General features: G+C 40.7%; 1 protein-coding gene across 1 annotated transcript in view; it reads right to left on the bottom strand.

Moving 5' to 3' along the window:
- Positions 1-23,000, bottom strand: part of LOC119907752 (probable E3 ubiquitin-protein ligase HERC3) — a 27,221-nt gene that overhangs the window by 3,258 nt on the left and 963 nt on the right. The window contains exons 2-16 of the mRNA XM_038725436.1: positions 22,370-22,477; positions 21,314-21,438; positions 21,143-21,202; positions 14,034-14,145; positions 8,697-8,886; positions 7,671-7,834; positions 7,412-7,525; positions 7,153-7,179; positions 6,967-7,065; positions 6,650-6,820; positions 6,398-6,541; positions 4,842-5,008; positions 3,115-3,181; positions 1,462-1,544; positions 3-186 (exon numbers count right to left, since the gene is read on the bottom strand). Coding sequence (XP_038581364.1) covers positions 3-186; positions 1,462-1,544; positions 3,115-3,181; positions 4,842-5,008; positions 6,398-6,541; positions 6,650-6,820; positions 6,967-7,065; positions 7,153-7,179; positions 7,412-7,525; positions 7,671-7,834; positions 8,697-8,886; positions 14,034-14,145; positions 21,143-21,202; positions 21,314-21,438; positions 22,370-22,477 — 1,815 coding nt within the window. The remainder of the gene's footprint in view (positions 1-2; positions 187-1,461; positions 1,545-3,114; positions 3,182-4,841; positions 5,009-6,397; positions 6,542-6,649; positions 6,821-6,966; positions 7,066-7,152; positions 7,180-7,411; positions 7,526-7,670; positions 7,835-8,696; positions 8,887-14,033; positions 14,146-21,142; positions 21,203-21,313; positions 21,439-22,369; positions 22,478-23,000) is intronic.

The raw sequence follows: 23,000 nt of genomic DNA, 5'->3' as shown, positions 1-23,000 counted from the left end.
ACCTTCTCCATCTCCTCCCAGTTGTAGTCGTTGTTGCCGACCACCATGGCCATCAGCTCAGAGGGCTGGAACAGCGACAGGATCTCCCCCCCGCACACCTTCAGGAAGCCGGAGGAGAAGGCCGAGTACTGCTCGCTCACCGAGTCTGAGAACACGTAGCGCAGGTAGGCCTCCACAAACTCCTTCCTGAAACACACACACACACACACACACACACACACGTTAAGTAAACATTCAGATCATTAATTTGTTCTTCACCGCAGCTGCTTCCTCACAAATCAGTTTATAGGAAAGAATTTAATCAGACTTCAAGGTGTGACTGTAAACACTCTCTTCCTCTTCTATTGTGTCTAACTAACCCTTAAATGTTGTTTTGTTTTCTTTATATTTCCATTAGATATAATATTGCAGCCATAAAAGCATGACATTCATTAATGCTTCACTAAAAACAAGCATCATAGAAAAACAAACAAAACGTGTCACTTCAATGACATTTGAGCAGCATATGATGTAACATATCTGATAGACAACAGGACTGCACCTATAGACCTGTATTTGACATTTAGACCTGTATTAGAAATTTAGAATATTTCTATTTTAAACTTTAAAAATATTATTGTTATTATTATTATTATTATTATTATTATTATTTATTATATCATCATCATCATCATGTTATCTCATTGAGATTATGCAAACACAAAAAAGGTCAGAAGTTAAAAGTTCAAATTCATCAATACAAAGTTTTTGTAATTAATTTTATCTATATGGTGGAAAGTACTGAAGGGCATTGAGTTAATACATTAATTTAACAGAACTACCACTTTCTGAGGAACAAACTCCATAATACCGACTTCAGCATGAACAGGGAGGTGTTAACTGTGTCATTTAAAATTCCAAACATTACTGAACAATCACACAACCATTTTCTCTATTAATTCTGTTATTACACTTTTATATCAGAGTGTTGAGGGGATTTTGCAGGAACAACTTGGGTCACTGCCGCTCTCGCCATCTGTTCAGCGGCAGCAGCCAGACATGTTGACACCGCCCACCCAACAAATCTCTGCGGACTCCTCCACATAACAACGTAATCAATGCCACTCGCACAAGGACGAGCAGGGTGGTGCTGGTGGAGAAAAACACACTGAATGATGCTTAAAATACCAAAATCTTTGTTTTCAACACAGAACATGACCTTCAGTTGGAACAATGGGACTCGCGCTGCCAGCTGTGCGAGCACATGATAATCTCAGTTATGGAAAAAAATATATATATTTATATATTAAAAAAACTCAGTCAGCTGTTGATCCTTTAGAAAGAACACAGTGTAGAGCATTAAAAACATTTTTAAAAAACAAGGTCACTTCAAATGGGACATCAAATGAAGGGAGAGTTGATGAAATTATACCGAAAACTACATTACGGGCAGTACATATTTGATATGTTGAGCTGCCTCACCTGTTGTTTTTGTCCACACTGACGCTCTCTCCACCAGGAATGAGCTCCTTGACTTCTGTTATCCCATAGTTCTCCCTCGTGATCTGAGACGTGAACACAACAAACCGTCTTAGACAGGAGTTTTAGTAGAGTGTGGACATTGTGGGGTGTTTGCTTGTAATTATAATTCAACCGTTTTCAGTTAAAGGATAAGTCTGGTGACATTACATATTTTTCTTATTGTCAACAAATCACATGAAAAGACCAAAACTAACAATGAACAGATTATCTAACCAGTATTGTCTGTATTGCTAAAGGCTGACATATACCTGTATCTCATTTCTCTGGGTCATAGAGCTCCATTGTTGTACCAAAACTATTGAAAACACTCATCACTGAGTCACACTGTTGCACCTGGTGACATATTCCTTTATTTCAATGAACATGAACCCTGCAGATCCCACATACAGGGGGTGGGCAGATCGTTTTGTTTTAAGTATTGATAATAGTGTTCATAGGATCAGCATCAAAGAAACATTCTGAGCACATAAACATTTCTTCTTAGTACTTTTTATTTTGTGTGCATGCGCACAGCTATCACCTCGTTAGTTTAAAAAATTCACACAATAAACAGTTTTCTTATTTACTATTAAAAACACACATACATGTGTTTAACAAATAATTACAAAGGAAATGCTTGGCATATTAGATGTCCGGCAAATCACTCAGTGGCAATAAAAAAAATATACCAAAGCCTATTAGTGATGCATTAAAGTCATAAAGTATAATAGTATATAAGCGTCTTAATAATTACAAGTTAATAATTACAAGATTCTGGTTTTGTATTTCTTGGTACCAGATCAGAACCACATTTCGTGGTACCACCCACCTACTCTATTTGTGCACTAATCCGCAACTAAATATAGGAACACTTAAAGCTCCAGTGCACAGCTGTTTCAGGAAATCTCAAAAATAAAACACTGCTTTTGTGACCTATATTTTTTTTCTTACTGTTCTTATTTTTTTTAAACATCTTGCGTTGTGCCACAGGATAAGGGTATGGAAGTCGGACAGTTTCAAGAGACAGATTATCACATTGTTGATTTGGTCTTTCATGGGATTTTTTAAATCAGAACAATCCAAAAACCATATCCTTAAAGTTGGCATAAATGAGAGTAACAAGTGAAAAGCAGGGTTGGGCAATAAAACAATAATGATAATTATCCCAATATAATTTTCCTCAATAACAATATAACAAATGTTCAATAAATGTTTGATTACATTCATTTGAATCGTGAACGAATTAGCACTTAATTTTTCTATTAAGATTTTTATTTTGTTGAGGAAAAGGAACTGAAAAAAGATTTTACTTTATTTTACTCTGCATAATTGTTGATTGTATCATAATTGTTTTGAATGTTCTACCTCAGATTTGTTATGTGATCCACTGTTTGGAAAGTGTTTCTCATGTTCTGACCATAAAGAATAGTTTTAAACCACAATTAACCATCTGGTTTCTTCAGTGTCCACTCAGGAGCAAAAATCAGCCTTTAAACTCGAAAGAAATAATGATTTGACAATTATCGTGATAATTATCAATATTGAATGATATGAAATGTCTTATCGTAACATTTTTGGCCATATCACCCAGCCCTAGTGAAAAGCGACACGTACAGCAAAGTTGAGGAGAAACGTCTCCTCCACATCGCCTCCTTCATAGTCTAGAAGTTGTTGTAGACTCCTGCAGAAGAATAAACAGAAGGAAAGGATGTTTGAACAATACTATTAATACACAATCATGGCAGTGGAGAAAAACACACGCTAATAATCTTATTTATGTGAGGTAAGAAACAAAAGAAAGGCCAAAATCACCATCATTAAACATTTTCACATTAGCACACCATGAGGTGAGCAATGAATTAGTACATTTCATTAGAAAAATACCTCCTTCATGCATTTCATCATCGTGCATAGCAGAGGACTTGATAGCGTAATAATAGCATCTTCATTTCAGAAATATCTCAGAAATATCTGAGTCATACGTCTGTTTTATCCATCTTAGACAGTTTATTGTATTCAGGATTAAATCTGTCCCTGTTTGACTTTTAAAATGAAAACCAGGCATCCGCTGTGCCTTTGCAACAGCTGCATGGATCAAACAGATAGGGAAGACCCAAAATTGTCTGTTAGATTAAAATTTAGATTAGATTAGAAGTGAAGTGGTTACATTCGCTATTAATCCAATAGAGGGAGTGCTGTGTTACTTTTCCTGCAAAGAACATGCATTTACCATCACAACACAGGAAATGTGGAAAGAGGACAGGTGGGCTGGCACAGGAAATGATAATTAGTGAAAGATAATCAAATACCAATTTGACCCCAACTACTGCCTAAGGTCATTTTGCAGTCCAAGACATAACAAATGAATCTTATCATTTAAAAAACGCTTATCTGTTTCTTGTCAGTGTGAGGTAGCCAGTGTGCTGACTTTAGTTTGTCGAATCTTTAAGGCAGTCAAAATAAAAGCGTAACATGTGAAATGTTTTTCAAGATCCTGTCCTTTAAGGTTGTGTTGTCTTTAACAACAACACTACAGGCTGTGCAGCACTAGCTGCAGCTTTCAGAGGACTAGTCTAAAAATCAATAGTCAACTGGACACAAAAAGCCACTGAGGAAATGCTTACTCTTTCTGCTCCAAATTCAATCAAGAGGCATTTCCCAGTGGCAATCTATTTCACCGCTACTTAAAAAAAATGATAAAACACACTGGTTATGTAATTGCGTGACACACCCTGCAGACACACTTGAAGAGCAATTTTTTAAGTGCGTCTTTGAGTACAACTGGATTTGGGACTGGTGCTTTACAATTTCTCATTATTTAGTTACACTTGTGGAGCAACAGATGGCAAGAATTTTCTCTTTAAAATGGACAAAACTAATCCGGTAACAAGTTCCCAATTTTAGACCAGTAGACCTGCCGCAATATGCAGACACACTTAAGACAAACTGTTTTGGGCAGCAGGTGCCATGTCAACATATTCTACATTGCTGTCAAGATGTCCTGCACTGCAATCCCCTCGTCTTTAAAGGACAAGTTTGTCAGATTTAGGGGGATCTTGTCAGAAATATAGGCAGAAATTGAATATAATATCCATAAATATGTTTTCATTAGCTTATAATATATAATAATAATAATCACCTGAAAATTTATTGTGTTTCTGTTACCTCTGAATGAGCCCTTTATAGCTATAGAGACAAACAAATACTGGCTCTGAAGACGGCCTTTTGTATTTTTCATGAGTTTAGCGGCCACCGTAGGTTCTGCTACATGAATGGTACGAGAGGTTGAGGAAAACAGTTATCAGTTGGTACTCTTAAGCTCAAAGGAGCTGGCTAGTTACCTGGCCTCTGTGGGTGAGAGCTCCTTGAAGTCCTCCAGTGTCGGTGAGACATCAAGCAGCTTCTTGTAGAGAACCAGAGGGAAGTGGAGGTCCACCACTGTGGAGTTGTAGATGGCCAGACCGCAGATGATCCCAATCAGGTGAAACCAGTTCTGCTCAACGAAACACTGGAAACACACACAAGAAAATTATTTTACTAGTACAAGAAGAACAAGTGTAGCCTGGCTGAACGCAACTGACAACATCTCACATTCCTTAAGCTTAAAAAGAGATGATGATACACCAGCCGGAAAAATTCACATCATTTATTATTCAAAGATTTAAAAAATGGTATTTACACGCTTTTCTAATTCTAACCCACTGGAGCCTGGTGATCATTTTTACACCGTTTTCAGCCGTCTGTTAAACAAGTTAATATGACAAATACAAGGTTGCAAAAAAGCATATTGACCTTGGATGACAGAAAAAAAGGTAATGGAAAAGAAGACGTAATGATGATTCTGTTTCATTGCTGGATCACTATCATGTTACTAAAGTAACTAGTGATTCTTAAAGTTCGGGGACATACCCCTTATGTTACTTCCTTATAGAGGTAAGTGTAAAGCTGAATTTTCCCACTGGCCTATGTCAGAAGCAGCAGCTCTTCCTGGAAAATACAGCTGAAGTTCAAATCACTCACATTCTGGAGATCCACTATAGGCTTACTGTTATCACCTGTTAAAGGTGGGCTAAGCGATTCTAATTCAACACATCTTTTTGTCATTTTCAGCGAATATCTCCATACAGTCTGCTAGCGGTCCATTCAGGTATTTGTACACAGCCCTGGCACTGTAAACAGATACAAACAAAGTTGCCCGCACTGTGCTTCACAAAATTATTCCAGCCTTTCCAGCCATGATTTGTGTATCAGGTAACGTTAAATGACTGCCCATTGACATTCAGCTTACTTTCTAGCTTGCAAAGATACAGTATGCTGTTGTATGCTATAGCATCAGGAGAGTTGTGAGTACTGCTGCCTGGAGCTGGTGTGCTGGCTCTGGACCATCTCGTCCTCTCTGCATTTTAGCTTTGCAGCAGCAACTGTAGCGACAGTATGCTATAAATTTGGTATTGTATTTGTCCAGAATCGCATACCCCACTTTAATAAACCAAGAAAACAAAATCATGACAAAAAGGTTCAAACCAAACTCCCAAACAAAATGTTAAGATACTGACATAGTTGCAAAACTCTAAACTGCCTTTTAAGCAACAGCTGCTAAATGTGTCTCTAACTCTGCATTTCATGGGTTTGACAAACTTAATGATCTGTCACCGCCTCTCGTCACCAGGAATTATACAAAAGACAAAGTAAGAAACAAGTGAGGAAATGCTCATAGTGTTTCACTATATTCAGCAGTATCAATTCTAATTTATTATGAGAATTCACAAAGATATTATGTTTGCAGTTATTAATTTTTATTAACTTGCAATAAGTACGTTTAGTAAGTGACTCTTTTTACATCATTAGCTTGTGAATACAAACTAATGATGCTTTTGAATCCTGCAGAGTGACTTACTTTGTCTGAGAACCACAGCAGGTTGGACTCATTGTAATGAGTGAACATCCCATATACAGGATCCAATAGCTCCTTTAACAGCAGCAGGAAGAACTCTTTAGTTACTCCACCTGCATCTACGGCCTCCTCTCCATCAAAGATCACCTGGAGGAAATGCATAAGGAAAATTACAAAAAGTACAGAGGGAAAGTTATTCTTTTATCAAAATTACTGAACTACAGTGACCTTCAAAAACTTAGGCGTAGCTCTCACCTTGAGCGGTTTCTTGAGGTCCACATCAGAGTACATGGTGAGCTCACGTAGTGTGTCACTTACTAAATGGTTCCTGCGCACATGGAGCACCAAGTAAGGGTTCCTAGCAAGGTGGGGTTCCAGTGTGAGCAGCATAAAGACATTGTGCAGGTTTGCACCACTGACTGCCATCTTGGTAACAGCCACAGGTTGAGGTGGGGAAAAACAAGGCAAAAATATGGTAACTAATTATATAAAACCTCCACCATTTAACCAAAATCAGTGATATAACTGTATGAAACCACAAGAAAACTCCTTTTAACATTCACAGCAGGTACCTGCATTTGCAGTTCAGCATCTGTTTGCAGCATAGTGGTCTTGGCTTGAGCGTTCAGTATGAATGGGTAGGCACATAGGTTCACTGAGGGAAAGTCACTCTGCAAGGAAAATTAGGAAATATACTTAGAGATCAAATGAATATAATGTAATATGATATTTTTGAGTTCAATGTTTAAATCAAGTACCTGCGCAGGGGAGGATGATCCCACTTTCTAGAAAACAAAGTGAGAGAGAAGTCTCAAAGTCAGCAACACACCCACAAACAGTTATGGATAAATTTCACACATTGTCTCTGTAGACAGAGTATGACATGAGTTAAGTGTGTGTGTGTGTGTGTGTGTGTGTGTGTGTGTGTGTGTGTGTGTGTGTGTGTGTGTGTGTGTGTATTCAGCCGATGTCAAGTAACAAGGAAGTGAAACATTTTCAGAGAACGTCAGTACTCACAATCTCAGCTTTACTCAGAAACCATTTGAGGTAGTCTTCCTGGATGTCCACCAGGCTGGTGATGTCAGGGATATAAAAGCGGTGGTACTCCACATGGCCCGCCTTTAAGTTTACCTGGAAACATAGAACAAACACCTGCCTCAACTCTAGGAAAAGTGTACATGGCAGTCTACAGATTAGGAACCAGGAAAAACACACTCCCTCCTCAGAATGCACTGACGGCTGGTCAAAAGGAGCATAAGGTAACCCGTGTGGATACCTTGTGGAGTTTCTCCAGCAGCCTCAGCGTGGCAACAAAATAATTCTCATAGAACACTGGTACGAGCAGCGTCTTGCCTCCCGTTAGCATAAACACAACGATGCTCTTGTACATGTCGACCATTCTGGTGAACACACTGCCGTCTACAATACACCACCAGTTATCTACAGGGACAGAGAAAAAGATCAACTTAACCTACAGAGCAAATACCTCACTCGAAGGAAACATGGCATGTCATTGGTTTCTTCAGTATATCAAAACACTCACAGCAAACAAATCTAGGTGTTAATATTTCTGTGTTCTAGCATATTCATGCACGAACACTGCTAAGTTATTAAGAGGAAATAAATGTGGAAAAGCAGGGTCCACATACTGTTTGTATTGTGTATTTGTAGGTATTGCTCAGGGCCAACTTGAAAAGCATTTATTTAAACATTTCTGCAAGGTTAAACATTATCAAGTCGTCCAGAGTTCAGCTACCGACTGAACGTTACCTCTGTGAAGAGTACTTCTGATCTTCCCAAATCGACCTCCATCACCAGACAGGCTGTTTACTGTTTGATGATGTTTGGTGTATCTTAAATAGCACAGGTGACATGGATGTGAATGAGGACACGGACATGCTGCAGGTGCCGGAGGTAAGCTTCATGTGGTGTGATGCTACATGGTGCCACAGGGTTTGATGTGACATGACGATCAATATGATGATATCTATTTACACATATACACTGAACAAAATTATAAACGCAACACTTTTGTTTTTGCCCCCATTCATCAAAGGCCTATTTCTCTCAAATATAGCTCACAAATCTGTCAAAATCTGTGTTAGTGTGCACTTCTCCTTTGCTGACATAATCCATCCACCTCACAGGTGTGCCATATCAAGATGCTGATCAGACAGCGTGTCTTGATCTTTGAGTTCAGCTCATGATTAATGGGGGCAAAAACAAAAGTGTTACATTTATAATTTTGTTCAGTGTAGATATAGATATAGACGTATGTAGTGTGTGCAGGCAAGTACGATACCCAGTACTTTGCTGGGGTTGGCGTCTAGCCGGAGGATGGCCATTGCCAGGGGAATAGTGAGGCGGATGTAGTTCTTGGAGTCCAGCAGTGCCGGGTACTCAGACAAGATGAGGTAGATCCTCATGGCCTCGACGTCAGGAGGGGAGCGTGGCAGCTGAGGGATCAACAGACTCTCAAAACTCTTGCTGGCCTAAACAGAAGGTCGGACACAGAAAGAGGGAGAACATGTGTAACAGGTTGTGTATATTTCTCATATATTTCTCTTTTAATGAAAAAAAACAGCATTTATTGTTATAGCGAGTGAAAAGTATTTGAAATGTACTGTACTATGAGGCTACATGTATTAATAAAGAGAGACATTGATAGGATATTGTTCAAATTGAAAACAGTTTGGATTAACTAGGCAGTCGCTATTTTGAGAGGGGCACTTAGTGGTTTGGAATGAGACCTCGGTCTCCAAACAGATTAAAGTTCATGTTGGTTTGAGGTGCATGAACCCAAACCTAACATTACTGTGCTAATGTTAGAGGTTATAACTCAGCCCAACAGTTTGTGCCATGGATCTGTGGCAGAACTTGATATACTTTCAAAACAGGCCAGATATTCACATATAGAGGTTTTGTTTTATGACCATAAGAGAGATAGTTGAATACTGTTTAACAATCATAATGTTGCGCCTTTAACTGCTTCACTATGGTGAAAAAAACTGTTTTGACTCAACTGATCATACCACTTTTTATGATATTCGTTGATAAAATGGCTACCAAAATTACTTTGCATTTGAGAGTTGATTTAAATATAAAATAAAGCACAGTGTTTCCCACAGAATGACAGTCTACCTGGGACTTGAACCCTTTCCCTTCAGTTCTCGCATTAAACACTGCACCACCTTTCTGTCTCTGTCTCCCTGTATGTGTCTACTCTATTGACATTCTCCATCAGCAGAAAGCTATGTTTGATAAAGTCTCTAAAAAGACAGAGAACTCATCTTTTGGATCTTTCCACCCGCGATTCCATTTTCAGTCACAGGTGTTCCCGCATGTGGAGGAGACTTGTTAATGATGAAGCCTAACACAACAATCAAAACCAACGTGGTACAGAATGACATCTGCACTGGTGTGTTCACTGTCGCTTTACCATGCAAAAATATCCATTGTGTCCGCATCTTGTGACATAACAGATAACAACTCTCTCTGTGTTTCTTTGCAAAAAGAAAAAGTCGCCAAATATACCTGGGACAACTTAAGTCTATGTGTGGGAAAAACTGAAGTATATAAAACAGGTTTTGAACTTGAGCAAGTGGTACATTTCTTCATAGCAACCTCTAATTTACAGTTCCTACAAGTGGGGCTATCTAACCTTTGCTGAACAGTGACAACAACGCCGCAATTAGTCTTGAATTTTCCTTAATCTCTTCTGAGATTCATTTAAACGTGATTTTTTGTTCGCCACTTGGGGGCAGTGAACAGGACATCTGATGTTATGGTGAAGGCGTTTGTAAACATTAAGTTACTTTTTTACTCCCAGCAGACATGAAGCAACATTAGCATTCATTTGGATTCGTGTCCACCTGATTAACGTAACCCCTCTCTCTGTTAGTTCTGCATAACTCCTAAGGGAAATATCTGGTTCTTTAGCCATTACGTTCACCAGTTCGACATTATTTTGTCTGTCTGCTGTTTGGTACCAAGCAGATAATTTTCTCGTGATCTCCAGATAACTAAACAGTAGTTTACACAGTTAACACAGAGGTTGGCAAGATTGTTTCTTAGTGGTAATTTCAAGGTGTCACTGATTAGCTCAGTTGGTAAGGCACAGGACTCATAGTTTAAGTTTGTCTGTTATGAAGATGACTTATTCACATGCTCACAATTAATCACAAGCTGGATTCCCCATCATTTCCAGGCAGAGGAAATTCATCCGCTTCTCATTCAGGGAAATCCATTTAACTACACATTTCCTGACGTCAGGAAATGTGTGACTGGATTTCCCTGAATTTCTTCATACCAAATTGTTGAAGAGAATGATTAAAAACACAAAGAAGAATAAAACCTTTGCAGAGAGCAGGGGTTGAACCTGCAACCCACGGGAATCAAGTCCTGGGCTCTACCAACTGACCTACCTACTGACTTGCCACGGAACTATCATAAAGAAACGCACCGGCCGACTCCTGTATTCAGCTATGGTTCGCTATCTTGAGATCACAAGATAATATCCCATTATCACAGGAAAACAGAGTAAAACAAAATATTTGAATCGATGGCCGTTTAGGGCTTCTGTAATTAATATATATATATATATATATATATACACATACATACTAATTTATTTGCTCAATGTCCCACCCACAGCAATATCTGATTGGTTACACATTGCGAACAATAGCCTATCAACAATGAGCAGCAGAGTTGTTGAAGAGAAGGCAGCCGAAGGTGCAATAAACATCAAAATCTAATGATCTCTTTCTATGATGACAAGCAGTGCAGTGTCCCTGTCACTGCTACGGGGTTTTCACTCAGTGACACTCTTGAAAGTGACGGCTTTTAAATCAGTCGCTCTCCCCTTACCCACTCACTGCGCTTAAACACGGCATGCATCCGTCTTCTCTGTCTTTTCACTGCAACTCTGCATCGTGATGTAACATTATATATTTATTAATATAAAAGTAACAGTGGCAGTAAAACGTTTTCTCATACTGTGATGGTTAAACTTTGCAATCAATCCACAGTTCACCTGCACGAGAGGTTTAATGACAAAAAAAATGTTTCAAAACATACCCCCTCTGTTTTTTCACAAATCGCACCCTGTTATAGCCTCATAAACAGATAACATGGACAAAAGAGAAACCATATGAGGATTTGCAAGTACAGCGCAGGTGGCTCAGCCTGAGAGGGAGAGAGGTGTGTGAGTAGCCATTTCCTGTGAGCTAAGTATTAATTATAACGTTTTTAATTTTAAATTAAATTTACAACGGAAATTTTTCAATTCCACGAAAAATTTGACAAAAAAATCATTCTTGTAGTTATTACACTACTACATAACATTTTCCCTGTCGTGCACCCCTTAGAGGCAGCTCACGCACCCCAAGGGGTGCGCGCACCACACTTTGGGAATTGCTGTTTTAGAGCTTTTCCACATAAAACAAGCTGCCTGCTGCTGCTGGAAAGGAGTTGGTGTAAAGTTGATTTACAATACAGTTGCAGGCTGGAAAACCAAAACAATAAGACATTAAAATGCTTTATAGAACTGAGGGAAACTGCAGAGCTAGGTGATAATTATCTACAGTGGGTACGGAAAGTATTCAGACCCCTTTAAATTTTTCACTCTTTGTTTCATTGCAGCCATTTTCCAAAAATCAAACAAGTTCATTTTATTTCTCAGTAATGTACACTCAGCACCCCATCTTGACAGAAAAAAACAGAAATGTAGAAATTTTTGCAAATTTATTAAAAAAGAAAAACTGAAATATCACATGGTCATAAGTATTCAGACCCTTTGCCGTGACACTCATATTTAACTCAGGTGCTGTCTATTTCTTCTGATCATCCTTGAGATGGTTCTACACCTTCATTTGAGTCCAGCTGTTTGATTATACTGATTGGACTTGATTAGGAAAGCCACACACCTGTCTATATAAGACCTTACAGCTCACAGTGCATGTCAGAGCAAATGAGAATCATGAGGTCAAAGGAACTGCCTGAAGAGCTCAGAGACAGAATTGTGGCAAGGCACAGATCTGGCCAAGGTTACAAAAAAATTTCTGCTGCACTTAAGGTTCCTAAGAGCACAGTGGCCTCCATAATCCTCAAATGGAAGACGTTTGGGACGACCAGAACCCTTCCTAGAGCTGGCCGTCCGGCCAAACTGAGCTATCGGGGGAGAAGAGCCTTGGTGAGAGAGGTAAAGAAGAACCCAAAGGTCACTGTGGCTGAGCTCCAGAGATGCAGTCGGGAGATGGGAGAAAGTTGTAGTAAGTCAACCATCACTGCAGCAATCCACCAGTCGGGGCTTTATGGCAGAGTGGCCCGACGGAAGCCTCTCCTCAGTGCAAGACACATGAAAGCCCGCATGGAGTTTGCTAAAAAACACCTGAAGGACTCCAAGATGGTGATAAATAAGAGACCAAGATAGAACTTTTTGGCCTGAATTCTAAGCGGTATGTGTGGAGAAAACCAGGCACTGCTCATCACTGTCCAATACAGTCTCAACAGTGAAGCATGGTGGTGGCAGCATCATGCTGTGGGGGTGTTTTTCAGCTGCAGGGACAGGACGACTGGTTGCAATCGAGGGAAAGATGAATGCGGCCAAGTACAGGGATATCCTGGACGAAAACCTTTTCCAGAGTGCTCTGGACCTCAGACTGGGCCGAAGGTTTACCTTCCAACAAGACAATGACCCTAAGCACACCGCTAAAATAACGAAGGAGTGGCTTCACAACAACTCCGTGGCTGTTCTTGAATGGCCCAGCCAGAGCCCTGACTTAAACCCAATTGAGCATCTCTGGAGAGACCTGAAAATGGCTGTCCACCAACGTTTACCATCCAACCTGACAGAACTGGAGAGGATCTGCAAGGAGGAATGGCAGAGGATACCCAAATCCAGATGTGAAAAACTTGTTGCATCTTTCCCAAAACGACTCATGGCTGTATTAGATCAAAAGGGTGCTTCTACTAAATACTGAACAAAGGGTCTGAATACTTATGACCATGTGATATTTCAGTTTTTCTTTTTTAATAAATTTGCAAAAATTTCTACATTTCTGTTTTTTCTGTCAAGATGGGGTGCTGAGTGTACATTACTGAGAAATAAAATGAACTTTTTGGATTTTTGGAAAATGGCTGCAATGAAACAAAGAGTGAAAAATTTAAAGGGGTCTGAATACTTTCCGTACCCACTGTATGTCATTAAACACAGTCATCTGACCCATTATCAATATAAAAATATTTATTAGTGCAACTTTAAAAACATTATCATTAGGTGACCTGACCTCAAGCAAGAAACAAAACTCCTAAGTGTACTGAACTAAGCAAGTGTTTGTTTTATTTCTTAGGAATCTTTCATCTGTAAGAGGAAGACTGTGGTATTTCGTCTTTAGAAAGCTACATATTCTCAGCCCATGTAGTAGACATTAAAGCTACATGAGGATTCTACTTTCTCTATTTTCACTTTATAAGGAAAGTGATACAACAGTAAGAGACATTATTAACTAGTCCTGCAAATCAGTGTTCTTGGAATACAGGAAACTGGGTTTGGGAGTTAAAAGAAAGAAAGTAAAATTGCTAGCTTTAGCCAATTACTTTGTACATATATAATTATGAATACACTATTAGTCAATACCTGCTCCAGCAGTCCAGAGAAGGCCGGTTTGCTGAGCGTCTCAAACAGCACTCTGACAGCGTTGAGGTCGATGCCTGGGATCTTTGGGTTGGTTTTGAAGTGGGTATCATCACTGTGCAAGCAAACAAACATCTGATTATGTGTACACTATGATGTTTCAGCGATCAGGTCAGGGACTTTGTGGTAAAGCCTCGATACGAAGGCACATGTTGCTTTGAACTAAACACAAGTCTATTCCTTCATGTGGCAGGTCAGCTGTGAATGGTAAACACACACACAGAGCAAGAGCAGCGGTTAGGTGGACACACAGCCTAAAGGTATGCAGATGTCATCATCAGCCTGGGAGCCGGGTAGCGAGAACAAACTGACAACCACGCCTACACAAATCTAACAAAACCCTTAGCATGAAGGTCAGAAACTATTTACAGTGTAAGCCTTCACATTCTTATAGCACAGCTTTTATTTAGCCATAACACAAATACATCAGATCTGATCTTGTGTTTGCCAAACAAAAAACACTGATGCGGACAGTCTTTAAGCTGAATCCCAATGAACCGTGAGCTCAGACGCACTTCATATTAAGAATTATGTGAGCTTAGAGAACCAAACAAGAAGTTCTTTGTCAAGTAACACTAATACAATGAAAATGACGGTATGTTTTAGGTCCCCAGCTACAGTTGCAGTCAGGGATGTACTGGGACTGAAATTCAGCCCGGGACTTTGAGACGGACTTTTATGTGAGCGTCCTTTTAAATATATTTTGCAGTTATTTTAATGCATATTAGCATTTTTGTATTGTATACAGTGAATCAGATTACGCTGAAGACCTTCAAGAAACTTCAGGATGACACCTGCCTCTTCAGTTTGTAAGCAAGGCAGCTCTGCACTGAACAAGACCAGGTCAGGCAAGCCTGAGTCTGTTAGAGTACTATAATACTTACATATACTCAAAAACTACAACACATTCCCATAAAATACAGCAGCGTGTATGTGTGTGCATAAAAATCAAATCCCTAAGCTTCAGCTCTGAGTAGGCCTCTCTCTGGCTCAGCTTCCCCTGTGCTGGACCCTGACTCTGCTTTTACTGATTGTACAGCTACATATGCACAAGAAGAACATCAGTAATAAATATGACTTACAATAATCCATTCTCTAATTCTAAAAACACACTGTCCCTGTACCCGTCACTGTTTTATCAGGTTCTATTTACCTTCTCCTCCTGCTGATTCTCTTCCCTGACCTCCTCCTTCTCCTCCTGCTGCTCCTCATCTTTCTTCTCTCCCTCCTCATCAACATGACTGGGGTCATCATCAACCTGTCCCTCTGCATCACCTCCACTGACCTCAACAGCTAATGTACATGACATACAGAGATTCCTCGGTTAATGTGGCAAATCTTATGCCAACATTTTTTCTTCTTAATTCTTATTTTTTCGGCATCAAACATTTCTTTTTCCTCCTTCACTCTCTTCTCCACATTTAGGCTACTGTCTCTGTTGAGCTTATCACACTACCCAGCGCTGACTTCAGCCCCGAAAAAACGTTTGGAGATGAAACTCGCTCCAGATGGAAAGTAAAATGAAGATCGGTCCAAGTTGGGAGGGGCAGCTTGCACACCCCCTTCCATATTGAAAGTATTGGTTTGGCCCAGTCAGACACACAGACAGAGTTCGCTGCAACAGACCGGCCAGCCGGCGCGTTCGCAGATCATAAAGTAAAACAGAAACTGAAAAATAAAAACTCCTGACCCCTGGCTGGTTTGGCCTGAAATAGACCGGCCGTTCGGGAGCAATCCCATTGGCCAGTCCGCCCCTGGTTGCAGTTTTTTCAGCAGACAGTAGAGCATGAAGTACTTCACGTTGTCTCCAAAGGTCTGTTTTCCACCCTGATGGCCTGCATAGTTCCTTCCCTGGACATGATAAGTATCTGCTGAGGAGTCTGTACTAAAAAGCCATCAAACCAACACTCAGCCTGATGGTCAGAGAAATTTGGAGTCTCACAGATGTCTGTGACCAAACAGATACCATCTTTCTCAGCCCCGACCATCAGCACGTTTTATTGGATAAGATGACATATCATAATAAAGTGAGTGGACCCTGTGAGGTCCCTGCAAAATCAGTTCCCAGGAGTCTTAGTTTACACATGAGTCTGTGTATTCAGGCACTGCATAAAATGCATTTTTTTTCTATTTCATTTGGGTGCGCATGCCTAAAACAAACTACTCACTGTATGATTAAAACTAAAATGTGAATGACTCGTCGTAGTGACTTGCTATTTGCTAAAGCATGAGGAGAGGTTCAGTGGGGTTTTGATGTCAAGCATGACGGCAGTTTGTAGCGTTGGTTACCTGTATTGACGGAACACACACATAAAGGGCTTCACTTCAGGGTTTTTCATGGCTCAGAATGGGCCTTTAGGGGGTGACTTCGCACGACAGTAAGCATGATGGGTATGCGTTCAGTAAAGGCAATGACTTACCTAATGACCGAAATCTATGCATTTTCTTGTTATTTCTGACCATTTCATAAAAAAAATTATATATATATATATATATATAAAGTATAATGTTAGTATAATATATTTACATGTTACACTTTATTTGGATTGATGATGATGGGTAACAAAAATAAAAACTGTGAATACAGAACGACAAGTTAAACATTTCTAAAGTTTGCTGTAGTGCCTCAACCTTTTTTTAATGTTCTGCTTACTCCAGGCTGTGATTTGTTGGTTAATGAAAGTGACTTTGACGAGGCACTACACACACGGCTGCATGAAAGGTTCCGATCTCCCTGCGGAGATTGGCAGGCAGGTGAGAACGGGAACGAGTGAGCATCACGTAGTGCCCAGAGAAGCTGATTTAGAGAGGGCAGAGGAGTGAACTGGTGCCGGTATGCCAAACAGTAAAATGTAAAAGTGACTACCAGCACATTCAAGCATAAACGGCTTTAATATTGTGAGAAATAACAGGAAGTCATTAGCGCAAGCTTTGTAACGGAGTGTTTTATCCCTTATATTTTATTCTATTTTACTAATTTTATATTTATCTTAAACGTGTATTTTAGTCTGTTCAATGTTTTCATGCTTTTATCTTGTATTGTTTTTGTATTATTGTCTTTTGGGTATTATTGTCTTTTCACTTGTTAAAGCACTTTGTAACTTGTTTTTGAAAGGTGCTCTACAAATAAAGATTATTATTATTATTATTATTATTCTTCAGGCACAGTTACACCATACAGTCTATGAGTTAAACCAACGCAGCAGCTGGATGACTCCTGCATTAGCACTGGATGTCTCCATCTTGCATTTGCGCAGGTCGAGTAATTATACCAACAAAGTCACCTGTGACCATTCGATGACGTAGGGCGCACGCCCCAGTATAAAACCCTCACATCATCACATCTGTTCCTACAGAATCTTCTCGCCCAGATTCCGAATGACAGACAACTCTGGCGGTCATCCAGAATTCATAGAACCATAGTTACATTTGTAACTCTCGTTCTATTTCATTCTTCCTGACTACGGTGCTTTAGCACTGGATGACTTATCCCAGTAAGGTCACGAGGAATGCTTACCGTGCTATGGAGTGGAAGCAGTTGACAGGACAGCTGCTGCCACCGCGTGGGGAGCAGCCACATTTACCCGGTAATAGCGAGCAAAGGTACATGAAGACTCCCAGACCCCTCTCAGGGCTGCCCAGGATGTGGACACACTCCAAGTAGAGTCACACCTAACCTTCCTAGGTGCCGGCAGGCCTTGCGACCTATAAGCATGCAGAATCACATCCACAATCCAACTGGAAAGTTTCACCCTTTCTACAACCCCCATTGCATACAAAAAGGTTGTCAGACTTTTAAGTACCTCAGCAGTGGCCTCCACATAAGCCTTTAGGGCCCGAACTGGTCACAGTAGCTGTGACAGCTCTTCTGCGCCTTCAGATGAGCCGGGTGGACTGAATGCAGCCAACTCGATGGTTTACATGCGAGGAAGGTCCCCGCTTTGACAGGAAGTACAGATTCAGTAGGAGAGTAACTCCTGACCCATCTGGGTACCAACGCAGGCACCTCGGGCTCACTGATAGGTGACAGCAAGCAGAAATGCTGTCTTAGCAGACAACCACCTCAACTCTGTCTGTCCTAGTGGTTCAAATGGGGGTAGACCCAAGAATCTCAAAATCTCAAAAAGTCCCATGGTGGCACTACAGTGACGCCTGATGGTCTAAACCTCTGCGCGCCACTCTCACGTGCCCTGCTGAAATGGCAGCTTCATACACTTTCAATGTCGAGGTGCACCTGCCGCCGTCCAACAACGACTGCAGGAAACACAGAATGCTGGTGACTGAGCAGTTCTCCGGTACCTCACCCTTTTCCGTGCACCACTGGGAAAAAAAGCTTCCACCGATTAGCATACAGTGACTGAGTGGAGGGAGACTTTGAACTTAACAGTGCGGATCACTGACTGGTCACAAGATGCCAGGAGTGGGTCCTGGCTTCCAACGGCCAGACACACAGCTGAAGGTGGTCCGGATTCGGATGCCATATGCGTCCCCCCAGCTGAGAGAGAAGGTCCGGTCTCTTTGGGAGGCACCATAGCTCCCCACTGAGCAACCTCAGAACCACTGGCAACCATGGCCTCCCCGGCCAGTTGGGGGCCACTAGCAGCAGTTTGTGGCCTCTCTGTCGGACCCTCTCCAGCGTCACCCGAATGAGTGGAATTGGAGGGGGATGTAAAGACAGAAGACCCAGAGGGATGCCAGCAAACCACTGCCTGGCTTGATCTGCTGAGCCGCTGGTCCAAACATTTGACCCGGCACCACAGGAAGGGAACAAAGGGTGCGACAACACCCCTCGGACAGAGGGGACTGCGCCAGCCATACCTGGCACTGTTGACATCAACCTTCCAAGCTCCCTAGACATAAATGCAAAGGCCTGAAGGGATGCATCACTAAGAGTCTGGGCTGAGGAGCCCACACCAGAGTCCTGCAGGGTCTGAGACAGAGCCAGGATGAGATGAGAAAAGGAATTACCAATACAGCCCATGCGTGCCGCTATGCTATAACTGCTGGCGAGGAGATCATCAGTCAGTCTACACTGAGAACGAGGGCAACACGCATCCTGTCTGAGAGCCTCATCAGGTGACACAATCAATGACGCAATAGTAGGCTCGACTGGGGCCATACGGTCTAAACGATAGTTATCTGCATCCTGCATGGCAGCCAAGTTCCTGCAATCACTGGTGTGATGAGAGAGTAACTTGGGGTCTGACCAGCATCTTTGGAGCTCTTCAATATAGGGCTTAGAAGGAGGGACTGAGAAGGCAGAGGGCTGCGGCATCTGCCTGAAAAAAGCACATGAAGGTGCTGGCACGCTAAAGCCATGCGAATCAGGTTTCAAGGCTAAAAGCGACGAGCCGAATTGACCTGTGTTGTTTCCATAGACAGTATATTACTAGACAAAGCCACCCTGCTGATTTGAATGGAGAGCAGTGAAGACAGACAATAATACTACTATAGGACTACTTCCTGTTGGCACCAGCGTCTACTGAGCATGGTCGCGCAGCATAACTGTGGTTTAATGACGTAGAACGGCAGAAACACCGTAATTTAGATGCATAACTGCGCCAACAAAAAGTCTCACGGTTCTGTGTGTTTGTCTGACTCCACCTACGAGGCTCACCTTTCAAACACCAATGCAGCGTCACTGATCGCCGAATAGTTTTTTTAGATTGCCGAGAGCTTATAATCACAGGTGTCACAGGGTTTTGATGCCATTTTTGGGCCTACATAGATCCCTCCATGCAGGCTTTGGTCGGCTTCACTGTCCGATCTCTGGCTTACCCCCTTGGTTGTTTCCTCAATGCGAGAAGATTGAATGAACAGATTGCGTGATGATGTTAGGGTTTTATACTGGGGTGTGTGCCCTACGTCATCACATGGTCACTGGTGACTTTGTTGGTATAATAATAATAATAATAACAATAATACATTTATTTATAGGCGCCTTTCTGAACACTCAAGGTCACCTTACAAAACATAATAAAACAGTACAGCAATAATCGATAAAATTAACAACTATAATTACAGTGCATAAAATCAGGGTACATAACATCTGGAAACAAAGAGTGAGAAAGAGTGATCACGTGGGATATGCCATTTTAAAAAGATGTGTTTTCAGGCGGGATTTAAAAATGGAAAGTGTGTCAATGTTGCGGATGTCTGGTGGAAGAGAGTTCCAGAGATGAGGGGCAGAGCGGCTGAAGGCTCTGAACGGGATGTGACCAGTGTGTGAACAATAATGGCTGTACGTACTAGTGGGTGAGAGAAACGGTCGGAGGCGATTAATGTTATGTAAATGGAAGTATGCAGACAGAGTGATATTATTAATGTGAGCTTGAAATGAAAGTGTCCTGTCGAGGTATAATTACTCAACCTGCGCAAATGCGAGATGGAGAAATCCAGTGCTAAAGCACCGCCGTCTGGCGGTCAGGAAGAATGAAATAGAACCTCTTTGGGGGGCGCCAAAAGTGCAGGAAAAGCCCTGCACTTGCTCTTCTAGACAGCAGGTGTGTGTTTCATCTACAGTGCAATGTACACTTACCTACCTAACCAGCTTGGGGCATGATATCACCTCTTTATTTGTTCAGTCTGTACTACAGTACTATTTTTTATGCTTCATCCTTTCACCATTTGATCCGTTAAAGGTCAATTTCACCAGGGTCACAAGATAAATCTGACGGGGTTGTGAGATAATAATGGGAAAGGAAAGAAGAAAAAAGTCCTTTTGCAACAGACTTTTTGTCTAATCTTTGCTTTTTATTTAGCAGTTATTTGAAACTGAGGGGAAATGTGTCTTTGGATGAACTGCTAACAACTCACATCTGAAATGTGGCAAAGGGCGCCCCAACTGGACAGACACCGCTTTATATTAAAGGGTACACGAGCAAAAAAGGTCAGGAACCACTGGTTTAATATTTAAAAATGCAGTGTATTTTTCATATCTGTTTTATGAAAAATCTTAACCTAAAAAGATTCACTCAAAAATTGTACTAAAGTACAGTACTTGAGTTGAGTACTTAAAACCTTTACATTATGTAAACATGGAGTTTACATACCTTTGGTCCAAGAAGCTGGCGTTCCAACAAGCCGTGGAGGAGAGATGAATTACAATGTCACTGCGCACAAAAACATAAAGACAGAGTTAAAAGACCATTAATACTAAACATCTACAAGATATACTATACAATCCAATCAATTCCAAATAACAACTTTTATTTTTTACTTACTTTGTGACACTAGAATCTGGGCTGTACATCAGCTTTAACCTCCATGAATTTAATCTTTCATAGTTGATTGGGGAGAGTGATTTACTGACATTAATCACTCTGAAGTCTTCTGGGGGGACAAAACTCTGCAGAGAGGAAGATAAACACAGACACCATAACTGCACTGTCACAAACATTTAGAAGATTGTTTGCACTGGAACTTCCACAGTGTTTGTGACAACAGTCCAGCACTGGGCTTCAGTGTGGGTTGTGTCAATTTCCTCCATCAAGATAAAATAAACAGGCCACGCCTGAGGTCTAAATATTTTGCTGTAGAGGCTAAATGTGTGTTATGTCTACCAGTGCACATTCCTGACTCCATATACAGTTTAGCTCCAATATAAGAACTGGTAAACACTTAGACATTAATGCCACCCTGTGGTGAAACACTGAAACTAATTAAAACTGAAAGCATCAACAAAAGAAAGGTCATTTTGAGTGTCCATCCACTCTCTATTACCATTTATCCCTTGCAGGGCCGTGGGGTGCTGTAACCTGTTCATAGCCTGTAACTACCTGTATCAATAGACATTCATGTAACATATATTTATATTTATACATCATTCATACCTTGCACTTTGTATATTAATGTATCATATTCTATTTAATTACTATTTAAGCACTTCAGGTTAGATTAGCTGCATTTCGTTGCGTTGTACCAGTGACATGTGCAATGACAATAAAGTTGAATCTAATCTAATCTAATCTAATCTAATCTAATCTTACTGATCCTAGCTAACACTGGGCGAGAGGCGGGATACACCCCAGATAGGCTGTCATCACAACGCTGACACACAAACAACCATTCACACTCACATTCACTCATTTGGGGTGTCTGTTTTTTAGCTGTGTATATCGCTATTGTTTCAATCAGCTATTTTTTATGTTGTTATTATGATTATGTTAAGGTTTGTGTTGAGGGTAGTCAAGTAGTGCTGAACGGAACTTACCAAAATATAACAACAACAAGCTGTAACTATCTTTAGAGAGAAGGTCACACAAAATCAAATCACATACCTGTTCATTTGAATACAATAAGAAACTATGGTCTCCTCCACAGATGATTTTGGTCACTGTATATTGTTTTGACCCTAATAAAGAAAGGAAAGAGAAACACCACGTTAGCTGGACAACATTTTAACAGTTAATCAAATAGTTACTTAGAGTATAGATATTGTAGATTATAGATCCAATAGATTATATAATCAGCAAACACTTTGACATCACATGATGAACGCTGATTATTCCAGTACCACAGACTACAGTGGAGTTATATAGCTTTTCTCATGACTTTTATTGCAGTTTATTAAGCATCGCCTTTCATCCTTTGTTATGCCTCTGTACATCAGCTCTGTCACACCCAGTGAAGTTGTTACTAGCTGACAACACTATTAATGCCTTCTAACTAGTAAGCAAGTCAGATTTTCAGTTTATTTAGTAGAGCACCTTTCACAGATCAAAGTGACAAAGAATAAACCGATTAAAAATAAAACCCTTAAGTAGTAAAACAAACAACAGTAAAATATAGGCAGCAACAGACCTTAAAAACTTATTACAAACACTAGATGGCATGAGGCAAGGCCAGTTTGATGGCACAAGTCTTTAGCTGCTTTTTTAAAGGCTTCATCAGAGATCGCAGAACTTATGT

This window comes from Micropterus salmoides, unplaced genomic scaffold, assembly GCF_014851395.1.
Source record: "Micropterus salmoides isolate LMB-PRFRI ecotype aquatic unplaced genomic scaffold, ASM1485139v1 Ms_hic_scaffold_17, whole genome shotgun sequence".
NCBI classification, from domain to species: domain Eukaryota; kingdom Metazoa; phylum Chordata; class Actinopteri; order Centrarchiformes; family Centrarchidae; genus Micropterus; species Micropterus salmoides.
This window is presented reverse-complemented; position numbering and strand designations above follow the sequence as displayed.